This window comes from Tamandua tetradactyla, chromosome 1 (assembly GCF_023851605.1).
Source record: "Tamandua tetradactyla isolate mTamTet1 chromosome 1, mTamTet1.pri, whole genome shotgun sequence".
In the NCBI taxonomy this organism is placed as follows: Eukaryota; Metazoa; Chordata; class Mammalia; order Pilosa; family Myrmecophagidae; genus Tamandua; species Tamandua tetradactyla.
In genome coordinates this window covers 224289940-224303745 of record NC_135327.1, presented here as the reverse complement: position 1 = coordinate 224303745, position 13806 = coordinate 224289940, and the positions used below count along the sequence as shown (strand labels likewise).

The window sequence follows — 13806 nt, the reverse complement described above, 5'->3', positions numbered from 1 at the left end:
CTATTTGATGATAAAACAAAGGTGGACAGGGAATTTCTGCCCAGTGGGTACAGAGTTTCTGTTTGGGGTGTTGGAAAGGTCTTGGTAATGGATGGTAGTAAAGATAGCACAGCATTGTGAAGCATCGTGAGTGTAAGTAATGCCGCTTAATTATATACGTGAAAGTGACTAAAATGAGAAATATTAGGTTATTTGCATGCATGTTGCCTCAATAAAATTTAAAAACAAAACAAGTCTGAGGCTTAGACATCTGAGTGTTGGGGAAATACTGATCGTGAAGGAAAATTCCCATTGTGGTTCAGGAAATTTAAGGCGGGCTTTCAGCCTGGGTGTGCAGCCTCAACCATCTCATCACTCACCTGCACCCCACCCCACCCACCCACACACACAGGCATAAAAATAAACAACAAAACCTCTCTGATAAAGTACCTTTCCAATTTTCTTTTCATCCACGACTTCCCATTCTTCCCAGAACACAAAGTGAACTCAGACGTGGTATACTCATAAATGGCTTATCTCCATGTGGTTGTGGCATGGACATTGCTTGTCTTGCAATAAGTTGCTTCATTATGACTTTGCACCCCAGCTCTTTGGGGCTGCCAACCCTAGACACTTTTAGCTCTCATGGATGGGTGTTTTCTCTTTCTCTAGTCTTTATTTTGACCTGTGGAAAATACCGCACATATAAATAGACACAGCCCTATTTTCTCATGTTTATGTGTGAGTGTTTATGCAATCTATGTACTATCCCACTCTCAGAATAAGTCTTTCTTTTGGGGAGAGTAAACACGTAAATTTACGAATTAGTAAAATTAAATGTACAGATTAATAAAAATGTGTGTTGAGTCCTTCATGAAAATATCTCAACTTTCATCAAGGATGAAACTGGTTCATCCAGTAGCATATTTAGTTATGCCTACTAATTTATAGCATTATTTTGATGGTAATTCCTTTTTTTTTTGTATGCTGTATGGCAGGGTCACATTTCATCATTTTTCCATATGAGTATCCCATTATTGCAGCAACATTTATTGGACCTTCTGGTTTTTTGTTTGTTTGTTTTGCTTGCTTGTTTGTTTTGGGGAAATGCATGGACTGGGAATAGAACCCAGGTTTCTCGCATGGCAGGTGAGAATTCTTCCGCTGACCTACCCTTGCAGCTCCTGGTAATTCTTTTTAACAATTCGGTATCAACAGAATGAAAGGGAAAATGAAAGGAGAGAGAGAAAGATTTCAACACATGAGTGTGGCATTTCAGGAGAAGTCGCCAGATGTACTGTCAGAAAGTTCTGAGTTATTTTCATCTTAGGTAGACCTGGCATGGTCCCCACCTGCTGTTGTACCAGTGGTGTGGACAGCCTGAGAAATTAAGGTCATTGAGTTCAGTAAGTTTTTCTGACTCAAGATATCATGTTTTCTTTCAATAATTTATTCTTCATCATTTTTGTGTTTTTCCAAATCTAGTAGTTCAAGAGAAAACAGGCTTTTTCCTGCTAGCATCGCCTTCGGTTCCTCTAAATTTGCTCCTGACATTGGTCAGCAGGTTTGAGGTCAATAAACCAATTTGTATTTTCCACGTCGAATAAATTACTTTTCTCTTATGAAAAATTCAAAATAGGTTAACACTAACTCTTTCTCTTAACCTTCCCTGTTGATAATAATTACTCTCAAGGATGCCTTTACTTTGTCACATTATTATATTGCATAATATTCCAATGAAAATAAACTCACAGGGGGAGTTCTGGAATTATATTGTTTGTTCTGCTAATTTCCTCTTATGAAAGTAATGAATGAAAAATCAGTTACAAGTTTTTAATAGCAGACTAATTATTCATGAAACCATGGTATTTTGTTGGCTTAAAGAGCTTCATCCACTTGGTAGATTAGTTGAAGAAGGGAGGGTACAATTCAGATATTTTGTAAGTGATAGAGGGGGAAAGACCATATGTGAACAAATCCCAGCACAGACTCCTCTGTCAGAGACAGGGGCCACCTGCTGCCCTCTTTCCTTCTTCTCCCTCTGATAAAGACCCAACAGGCCACTCTGCCTGCCTGGGGTGCTCTGACCCTGCACCTGTGTTCTCTGCCTCAGCTGTCACCTCTGCACCTGAGCACGTCCCTGCCTGCCTGGGATGCTCTGACCCTGCACCTGTGTTCTCTGCCTCAGCTGTCACCTCTGCACCTGAGCACGCACCTGCCTGCCTGGGATGTTCTGACCCTGCACCTGTGTTCTCTGCCTCAGCTGTCACCTCTGCACCTGAGCACGTCCCTGCCTGCCTGGGATGCTCTGACCCCTGAGCATTTACTGAATGGCTTCCTTGGACCTGAGCCTTCCTGTCCCATGGTGTTGTGGGTTGAATTGGACCCCCAGAAAAGTTACATTCAGGATCTAGCCTGTGTGTCTGTGAATGGGGCCTTATTTGGAAATAGAGTCTTTGCAGATGTGATGAGTTAAGATGAGTCACCTAGGGAGGCTTTTCCTGGAGGTTTTGCAGGGCGCGTGCCCCAATAGCCAGCACCTTAATTTCGGACTCTAGTCTCTGGAACCGCAAGTGCATAAATTCTGTTGTTTTTAGCCGCCCAGTTTGCGGTGCTTTCTCCCAGCCACCGTAGGAGGCAGCGCCCCGTGGTGCAGTTCCCCTGGTGTGTACAGGGGCACTGCTGCCCAGAACTGGCTTGCCCCTGACATCACAGACCGCTCTTGTTCTGCTCAGTCCCTCGGGCCAGCCCAGCCACAGCTACTCGGGATCCCTCACGGCACCTTCCCCACTGGGAGCCAGATGGGATGTTCTGGAAAATCAGTACACAATTCCAACATCCTCCCTCCAGTAGAAAACATGCAGCATTTAAAACTTGAAATGACTGTCGAATGTACTCAGTGTCGGTAGCCCAAAGTACATTTCACAAGTGGGAGAGCCTAGAAGGAAAGCAAAAAAGAATTAATTTACTTCTCTCAGTCTTATTCAACAGAGATGGTAAAGTTGTGTAGAAGGGAAAATACATATTTTTTCCTTCTTAAAATTAGGAGAGGTGAAAACGTGGTGGGAAAATTAAGTAAGAAGATTTCATTACATTAGGATTCCTAAGTGATAAACCCAATATAACTGTTGAAGATAATTTTATAACCTTTTTTATCAATTAAAAAAATTAACAACAAACAAAACATTAAGCTATCATTCCATTCTACACATACAATCAGTAATTCTTAATATCATCACATTGTTGCATATTCATCATTTCTTAGAATATTTGCATCTATTTAGAAAAAGAAATAAAAAGACAACAGAAAAAGAAATAAAATGATAACAGAGAAAAAAAAGATTATACATACCATACCCCTTACCCCTCACTTTCATTTACCACTAGCATTTCAAACTAAATTTATTTTAACATTTGTTCCCCCTATTATTTATTTTTATTCCATATGTTCTACTCTTCTGTTGATATAGTAGATAAAAGGAGCATCAGACACAAGGTTTTCACATTCACAGAGTCTCATTGTGAAAGCTATATCATTGTTCAATCATCATCAAGAAACATGGCTACTGGAACACAGCTCTACATTTTCTGGCAACCTCTCTACTACATCTTGAACAACAAGGTGATATCTACTTAATACGTAAGGATAACCTCCAGGATAACCTCTGGACTCTGTTTAGAATCTCTCAGCCATTGACACTTAGTCTCATTTCACTCTTCCCCCTTTGTTCGAGAAGTTTCTCTCAATCCCTTGATGTTAATTCTCAGCTCATTCTTGTTGAAGATAATTTGAGATGAGTAAGCACTAGCTTTGCAGGGTGGATATTGGTGGGAGATGAAGGGATTCAGCCAAAATGGATTTTACATCAGCAGCCCTTTTGGCTGTAAAAATCCCATTGTGCAGGGTAAAGCCATCAGGTTTCTCAATGGCTTTAATATAAATTCTGTCTTTATAGAATAGTTTTAGGAAAATGGTAGGTGTTAATAATAAGCATTATTGTCATCATCATTCTTACATCCCTTTACCTTTTTTAAATCATTTGGGTTATTCTTAAGGAAGCTAATTCAGGCTGGCAAAGATAATTTATATACATATTTTATGGTGGGACAAAGAAAGTCAAGCTAAAATTACTCAAAATGAAAGTGTGTTACTGCTGATGTGTTAGTTTGAAGTCGAGTTAAAAGGAGGATGCATTTTCAAGAGAATTTATTCAAGGAAAGATAGGTCTGCCTTGCCTTTGCCTATTTTAGCCACTTTATTTTAAAAATATACACATATACACACACAGAGAGTAGTATTATGGTTATGATTTTTAAAATCGTTATCTCTTATAGCTACACACTTAAGTATTTATGGAAGCATTATATTTACTTCATCCTAATCTATTGAGGGAAGATAAAGATAGATTTACAAACTCAAATTTTAAAAATCAGTCATGAGTGGGTGCTGAAGCCGGACAGTAGGTAAATGAAATTTGTATTATTCTCTTGTATATGTTTAAAAGTTTTGGTATAAAAAGATTAAAACTCCAACACACACATATGCACACTCGTGGAAATGTTGCTTGGCTCAGTTAATACAGCCAGGTCCTCTCCATTCTCCAGCCTTCTTAGCTTGAGTTATAATTGGTGTTCATCAACAGTGCTTCCAGGGCCTGGGGGTCTCAGCAGTTACCCAGCTGGATCAACTACAGATGAAGTCATTGAGTCTCATTGCCAAACAGCATGCTGCCGATTCGTGGCTGAGGAGACTAAGTCAAGTCTCCTTATTTCATAATCCAGCCTTGCAAAATGTTGAAAGAAAACAGCCAGTTACACGGCTCAGCCCCTATTTTTTCACAAGTCTTTTCCTCTCTTGGACAATTGCTTCATTTGGGTTAGGCAAAGAAAGGTTATAATATAAAAAATGTGTCATTTCCATCTTTATTGTTTTTTCACTTGACCTTGAGTTCTAAGTATCTGTCACCCCAACACTTCTGAATAAATGCATCAAAAACTGTTGCTTCAGAAATATCCTTTGTAAAGCAGGGAATCATTTGGTAAATCTGTTTAATCACTCTTGCCATATCCTCTTTGTGACGTTTTTAAGTGGCACTGATGTCCTGCGTCTCCAGGACACATTTATTCATGGTGAGCTGTTTTGTCCTTTTGTAGTAAAAGTGTCCAATGGTGAGTTGGATTCCTGATAATGTACTTTATCTACTTGTCCCCAAAGAGATTAGAATTATTTGGAAAAACAGAATGGGAGAAACGAGCTTTACTTCTGTTCTGGTTCACATCTTCCGTCTGAGCCGGTGGAGAGACGCAGGCTCCCACGTGGCCAGGTATATGCAAAGGCAGTCCCCAGGTTTAGCTCCACCTTGGGCCAAACCAGATTGGAGAGAGCAAGCTTGGAATTTGGAGCTGACAAGAACTTTCCTCTCTCCAGCTTCCTTTTCTGGACTTACCTGCCTGTGGTTAGGGCCCTTGGAAAAGAAAGAGATGGGACATTTATCCGAGGCTCAGGTTCTTAGTAGATCATTTATGTCTGATGTCCTCCTTTTTCAGATGGGCGAATCAAGCGATGACATAGACCAAATGTTCAGCAATTTGCTGGGAGAGATGGATCTTCTGACACAGGTAAATTCACCTTTTCTACTTTCAAACTGGGAAAAGACATAACAGAATGTGATTTTTTTTAATTAATTTTTTAATTTTTAAAAAAATAGAGCAACAAACAAACGCAAACATTCTTAACTTCTACATATATATCAGTAATTCACAATATCGTCACATGGTTGCATATTCATCATGATGATCATTTCTTAAACATTTGCATTGATTCAAAAAAAGAACTAAAAAGACAATAGAAAAAAATTCATACATACCATACCCTTTACCCCTTCCTTTCATTGATCACTAGCATTGCAATCTAAATTTATTTTAACATTTGTTCCCCCTATTGTTTATTTTTATTCCATAGTTTTACTCATCTGTTGATACGGTAGATAAAAGGAGCATCAGACACAAGGTTTTCACAGTCACACGGCCACATTGTGAAAGCTATACAGAATGTGATTTTTAACAGAGCGTGAACTATCTTTTAATTAAAAAACAACTGGAGATTGACAATATTATATATTTCTGGTGTAACTGTGACAGTGGTGGAGGGGTGAATAAAGCTTCTTCCTGATTATTCCCTTCTGAGTTCGTTTAATTTAACACATTCATTTCCCGTGCTCTGTCGTGGAAAGGCATCTGCTCATCATGCTCAATCTGAAACCCAGGGAGGAAAGTCCCACCACCCTCCACTGCACATCTTCTCCTGCAGTTTCTCATGTAAAGACTAGCCAAAAAAACTGTTGTGATCTTTAGGTATGATTCTTTACCAACCTTTGAGGAGCTGCTAGCATCTAAGGGACTAGGTGGGAGTTACAGTGGAGCCCCTATAAGACTGTCAGGACGTCATCTCCCTGAGCCTCAGCCACAGGCTGCAGCTGTGAGAAATGCTGCCGGTGCCAGCACCTGCTGACTTAGAGCCCTCCCCGACCTGGGCACACCTGCCAGCCAACGGCCCCACCCCAGATGGAGAGCACCTGTCCCACAAGGGCATTTGACAGCAAGGGGCCTTTGCTCAGGCACCTGCTCTCTTCAGAGGGCTGTCAGCTCATCACCACCTGCACAAAATACCTAGAGAAGAGTAAGCTGATATTCCTATATGATAGGGACTTTTAAAACTTTTCCACAGAATATGGAGAGAACAGTCTGTTCTGAAAAAAATATATATTTATCCTAGAAAAAGGAAACAAATCTTAATTAGCATCTTCTTTATTTTCCAAAATTAAATTCAAGAAGTTTGGATTCTGTGAAAGAAGAGATAAAATATGAGCTCATAGGCTAGTCAAAAAGTGAGTGTCTGGCCGGTGACCATGTGTGTGTAGACGAGAGGACGTTTTCTTTCTTCCCCAGCAGGGAGAGGGTTCCAGCGAGCACCCTGGGCTGTCTTCCCCAGTGCTCGCTCTGGCACTGAGAGGGGCTCGGTGCTGTCTGGTGGGAGACTGGGGTTCTCATCCGAGCACGGTTGAGTCTTGTTGCAATAACTCGAAAGCAGGAAAGAGCTCCTGAGGCCCTGTGTCTGTCTGTCCCGGTGAGGGAGGCTCCAGGAGCTGCGGGCACAGGGCCGGCGTGGCGGGCACAGACCCCCCGGTGGGCAGGGGCTCCGGGCAGCAGGGGAGGGTAGGGGCTCTGCTCTGTGCTTGGGTCTAGAATCTGTTCTTCAATCCGGCCATCGTTAGATACCCTTTCAGGGTACTGGGTCTTTTCCCACTCATTAGGAAAGCCAATATTTTGATCTCCATTTGTGGATTTTGTGCCAATTCTCTTCTTGGAAATGGGGTGTGGTTGGGAGGGGTGGTTTGGCCTGAGGTTTCCTAATGTCCCAAATAAGCAAAAATTAAAGGGAACTATAAGGAGATAATGTGATTTTTAACTTATTTTGAAATAATTTCAAGCTGGCAGAAAAATTGAAAGAATAGTACAAAAAAACTCCCATTTACTTTCTCCCAGATTTTTCATTTTTAACAACATGCTGTCCTGATTGCTTTATCGTTCTCTTTTCCTCCTTTCCCTCCCTCCTGTCCTCCCTCCTCTCTCTCTCTCTCTCTCTCTTCACTTATTTATTTTTCTGTATTCTTTGGTAGGCATAGTCTTAAAAGTATAATGCACTGATGCATTTCTCGAAAAGTTGCAAAAATATGTATTGTTCAACTGACCAATAAATAAAAATAAAGAAATTTTAAATGGGGGAAATTTGGTTAAAGGATTGTAAGTCAGCATCAAAATCATTTAAGCAGAAATAAATCTAAATTACTTATCAATATGGTAATAAATCAATTTATTTATAAACATCATAAATAATTCTTAAAAGAAAGCATAACATTAGCAATTCATATAAGAAAAATACCCTGGGTCTCGTTGTCTAGGTTATACTAACAAAAACTGGAAGAATGTTTGAGAAGCTACTAATATAGGTAATAGATACTGTTTTTGTGATGCAGATAACTAGGAAAATAGCAGTTCAGGTATTTTCTTAAAATAAGTGAAGGCAGCTACTAGTGGAATTAAAATTTAAATACATGCCCTTGAGATCATGAAAATAAAAAATATATATACACAGACACATTGAGAGAGAGAGAGAGAGAGGAGAGGGAGATCAGAAACCAGTACTTACTACTGGATTTTTTTGTGGGGAAGGGAAAACAAGCAGATTCTACTGTTTAAATAGGAAAATTTTTAATGCAGAAGCAAGAGTAATAAAAGACCGATGAGTGAAACAGAATTAAATCCAAATACATACAGATATTTAAAATCCGATAAAGGTAACATTTTAAATAAGTGGGGAAAAGGAGGATTATTTAATGAATTGGCTTGCTATAATACATCTGAGAAATAAAAAGCTACATTTTTATCTCACTCTTTACACCTAAATGAGTTCCATGAATCGAAGACCTACATATGTGAAATATATAGAGAAGAAAACAGGGAGGAAATTTTTGTATAATCTTAAGATATATCACTTTCCTAAGCAAAATACAACATCCAGAAGTCATAAAAGAAAGAAGGATATATTTAAATATATCAAAACTCAAAATTTCTACATGGCAACAAAACAAGTAGCTCATAGTGATACTGAAAATTTAAAAAGCCATAAAAACAAAAACCACTTTATTGATCACCACTGAAAGTTGCCAGGGCATTAATTTATTACTCTGACAATTGTTCAATAAAGGGAAAGAATCAAGCATTATCTTAGTTAAACTGGATTTCAGAATAGACAAATATTTGATGAAAGTTCTTCATTAGAGAATTTTGACTAATACATTAGACAGAATGAAGAATTAAAAAAATCATCATTGGGCGGCTTCTAATGAGCTACATTTTCAAGTAGTTGGGTTTTGAGGAGGTTAGTATAAAGTAGATTCCCAAACTACATTTATTCACATATCACCTTCAGGATTTTTGGATTCTTGCAGCCTCCCAGTCCTATTATTTTCTGAATATTTCTCTGAATTGATTTTTTAAACTGAACTTCATTTCAAGGAGATTAGATGGTTTAATTTAAATTTTTCTTAATAAATATCCAAATAGATACCAAATACTTTAGATTTAAAATGTTTGTTGTTGTCGTTGTTATTTTCTATACCACCTAAAACGATTGTGCAGGCCTTGCCAGACATACAGAAAAGAATTAACTTCCCTGGGGCTTTGGATTACTTCTCTATGATTAAAGTACCTTGTTCCTAAAATCAATTTCTCTCTTTTATCCTTTCTCTTCGTTTTACTTAGAATAGTGTTGTATCAAAAAGTTCTGCATTAACATTTTGTTAGAAAACTAATTTTAATTTCATTAAATACTAGCGTAAACTATATTCCTGAGGAAAAAAAAGTTAGTTGGCCACCCTGATTGTGGTATTAGAGTTCTTAGTCACTTAAAAACAAAACAGTTAATGAATTTTAGAACTTTCTTCCACTAAAGTTTTTTTCTGGCGCTTACCTCATATTTCATCCCCCAGTCTCCCGTTTTTGGTCAATTTCTGCATGGTTCTTCCATTTTCCTAAATCAATTCTGGGGTCACAGCCACTTATCTTTGATTCTAACTTGATTGCATTAAGGTTTTGTATGTACTTTTCAATTTACTTTCTTGATTATGGCCTTTTTTCCCCACTTACAAGTGATTTGTTATTTTTTTATTGTTTTTTCAAATATGTAATGATTGGTTTTCTTCAGAAATTTAAGAGATGAATAAGAATAGTATTTACTAGGGCAAATTAGCATCAAAGGATTTATTCACTGTCATAAAATTGTTCGTGTTTAAAAACAGGTGAAATCACTTCTCCAATTGTAGACAGAAAAATATGTTTAAAAATTTACATTGTAAATGTAATATAACTTTTAGATTACACAAGTTCACATTTTTTCAATTAATAAAATATGATTTCCTAAATTAATAACTTATTCTGTGTTTTAGCTTCTTTTTAACAAGAGTCTTATTAACAAAGAATAAACAGCCTAATATTTCACTGTATAATGTCAGTTTGCATCCTGAGACAGCTTTTCTCCTCAAGTGACTAAATTGTCCTTTTCTTTGATCTTGTAAGTTCTCATAGAACTGTGCAAGATGTAGAAATCACACATGCATTATTATAGGAAATTTTTTCTGTTTTTTATAAACATTATCTCATTCTCATCAGTCTCAGTTGACGTGTTTTATTTCAAGATGTTCCTTCCAGAATAATTTTTTAATTGAAATTATCTGTAGAGGAAAAAAATCACATAAAGCATTTTCAAGTAAGGATATGGTTCTTTACAAAAAAAATAATAATTTTTGACTTGATTAAAATATGCTACAAATGTTTTTGTATGATTACTAATTTGGGGGGTTCTGTTTCCACAGAGTTTAGGAGTTGACACTCTGCCCCCTCCTGACATTAAATCACCCAGAGCCGAATTTAACTACAGCGTGGGTTTTAAAGACTTAAATGGTAAGCCTCTCATTTCTTTTCTTAAGTATCTTTGAAATCTTAATGATGACCACACTTTGTACAGAGCTGTCAGATGAAAGCAAAATTAAAGGAAGCTGGACTTGGCGACAAGTGCTATCTTTAAAGGACTAGATTTCAGATTGTATTTCATTGTGCTTGGCTTGAATTGTGCAAGCAATGAAGATGCTTCGACATGTAATGAAGAGAATACCATCTTGCACTTGTTATAAATAAGTCCATAGAGTTATAAGGAGCAGTATAGGAGAATTTTAATAAGGAAATGTCTCTTTAAGGTTAATAATGAACTGTCCCTTTCAAAACTGCTTCAAAATATATTTTAATTTCTATATAATCTAATATAGTTGACTTTTTAAATTCACCTTTGATTTTCTTAATAAAAATCTCTCTTCTTATTTAGTGCAGAAAAAAGTCAGCCCCTGTGCTATTCAAATTACATCTTGAAGTAATTGCATTCAAATTAATGAGGATTCACTGTAACTCTTGAAAAAGATTTACCAAAGACTTGCTGCGCCTGCAATTATAAAATGTAAAGTAAGAGAAAAGCCCATTATAGAAGTCCAGAGTTCTGAGTTTTATTTGTCACCCACTGTATTTCTTTGCTTCTATCATTTTCAGTGCTATTTCCATAAATCATGCAATGCCAGTGCCAGGCTTTTGATACATTGTGACACGCACCTTCCAATTTTCTCCTCTTCCTACCCCCTCCTGCACTTTACCGTGTAAACTTACTGTTCTCATTGGTCATATCCCTGGAGATGGTGCCTTCCATGCAGTGCCAAAAAAGTAATACATTTGGATAAAATTTTTACACTGATAGGTAGCACCTGCTTGTGTGTGAGACCAGTGCAGGCTTAGCCCCCCCTCACTCACAAAAGCTGAGCGCTTCAATCAGTTTAATTAAAATTAAAATTTTATCAGTATTTTAGCTTGATTCAGTTGGAGTCCACTCAACTCATGCTCACTAAGCATTAACTCAGTACCCAGTATCAAAAAAGTACCAAAAATGATAGGAACAAAGAGACCCAGCAATATGTAAATGTGTGTAATGTCTAAAGCACAGAGAAACTCATCTCTTTAAGGAGCGAAGGCATACACCTGTGGTACAATTCAGGTGCAGGGCACCACCACAGGAAAGCACTGTGGGCACAGGGAATTAAACTTGCAGGGAATTAGAATAAGAATGGAATTTTCAGTGGCTTCAGTTTAAAGGTATTGCTAAAGTGAATTTAAAATATTTTTCTCAAAAATCATCCAGAGTTAGTGACAGACTTCAGAATGGAATCCATTTCTTATTCTCCAATTCCATATCAGTAAATTTAAGGTTATAATTTTTGCTTGGGAAATTGTTACTATAAGTATGATGGGAATTTTGCCCCTAAAATCATTATGAAAGATTAAAAGGTATTGGTTTGTATGTCACCGACTCACGATGTAGGTGATAACATTAGGAAATCATTAAAATGCTTCATTAGTCCTACATATATATTCTCTGAAAACATCTTAAGTTGATTTAACTTAATTTTTGAAGGAAATTAGATGTAGAAAAGACTTAGAATAAAACAAGGTATACATTTAGTAGAGCCAAACTTTAGTGTGAGTACTGTACGTTAGAGCTGTTGACGTCAATGAAATATGCTACATGGACTTGATGATGACGACATTTAACAGATTATTTCACAAAGCTGTGCGCTTATTTGTTACTGAGTAGGTTTCCTTTCCAGTGCTCCCATCTCTACTTTCCAGTTCATCCTACACGTAGCAGCTAACATTTTCTTCCTCGCCAATCACTTCCAGCCTGCATCTGTCCATTACGTTAGCCATCTAATGTAGACTCGGTCGTCAAAGCTCTCGGCACATGTTGCCCACCCACCCCTCTCCCCCTTTCCCAGCCACTCTAAGCAACATTCTGGGTAACCCCATCTGCAGCAGTGACCTCATGCGTGGAAAGAGCTCTAAGGGGAAGTGTCCTCCCTCCCCTTCACTCTAAAAATCTGTGTCTGCCCTTTCCCTTCAAAGTTAACTCCCAGCTCACAGTCTTCATAACATCTTTGCCATTTAATCCCATAAAACTGCTTCTTCAGCCCTGTTAGCCTTTTAATTCCTTGTATGTGACATGAATTGCTTGCTCTTTCAGAGTCCCCATAGTTGTATGGTGATCATACGAGAAGCTCTGTTCTCACCCCAAAGTCTCAAGGCATATTAACCTCCAGTTGGTGAAGACCCACTTCCTTCCCAGTACATCTATCAGTGGTTCTCTGTCTGCCCTCCAGATGCTTGGGGAGAAGACCCCTCCCTTCCGATTCACCTACTTTTCTAAAACTCCAAGATCTTGCAGCAGGACAGACAAGAATTCCCTTCATATGCGCTCGTCTAGGGCTTGGATTTAACCTGACAAGCTGACCCAGGATCCTTGCAGTGCAGGCATCGTGTTTTCTCCTTGGATTCTCTTTCCTCAGTGCTTGTGAGCTCACTCACCTTCAATGCTCCATAATGCAGCAATAACTGTTTCCAGAATTCCTGTATTTATGTGTGTGCAATTGAATACAAAGTGTCAAGCTTTCTTGTTATGTCATAACAAACTGAAACCATTACCCCCTCCCCAAATATTACTATTAAAAATGATCTCCTTTCAGTTTCTCCAGGTACAAAATTGTTGTCTGGATCCTTAATGTGATTTTCCTTATCAGAGTCTTTGAATGCACTGGAGGACCAAGATTTAGATGCCCTGATGGCTGATCTGGTGGCAGACATAAGTGAAGCTGAGCAGAGGACCATCCAGGCACAGAAAGAGGTCTCCCAGAATCAGCATCATCCAGCAGCTCCAGAAGCATCAACTCTCAACAGCGCAGCTTCTCTTGGGTGTGAAGCAAATGTTCCTGCCATGAGTGTCTACCCATATGAGGACGATTTACCTCCCCCGCCAGCTGATCCCATGTTGGACCTCCCACTTCCTCCGCCACCTCCTGAGCCTCTTTCTCAGGTAAGGGAGGGGGCCAGCAGTGGCCAGACCTTTGCTCCTTGTACACCTGAGCTCTGGGAAACAAAAAAATCAAGGACACCATGGATGTCCCTGGCAGAGGCAGAGTCCCCCAGGAACAAGGCTCACTGGTGTGTAAAGAGAGCACATTCGGTCCACATTCAAGAATTATCATAATTTGATTAAAAGCTATATTTGTCTGCAGGCACTCCCTGATAATACTCAACTTTTGGGGAAAGGCTTATTTTCATTTTTATATGATCTGTGGGACTGATTTTTAGATATCTACCAATTTTTCTATACTGAAT

General features: G+C 38.5%; 1 protein-coding gene across 2 annotated transcripts in view; it reads left to right on the top strand.

Moving 5' to 3' along the window:
- Positions 1-13806, top strand: part of APBB1IP (amyloid beta precursor protein binding family B member 1 interacting protein) — a 114722-nt gene that overhangs the window by 44240 nt on the left and 56676 nt on the right. The window contains exons 1-4 of one of the 2 annotated variants that reach the window (XM_077153451.1): positions 3438-5303; positions 5527-5598; positions 10413-10500; positions 13209-13501. In XM_077153451.1, coding sequence (XP_077009566.1) covers positions 5527-5598; positions 10413-10500; positions 13209-13501 — 453 coding nt within the window. In that variant the 5' untranslated portion in view covers positions 3438-5303. Of the gene's footprint in view, positions 1-3437; positions 5304-5526; positions 5599-10412; positions 10501-13208; positions 13502-13806 lie in introns of those variants that run through there. The other variant, XM_077153445.1, reaches the window with a different exon arrangement.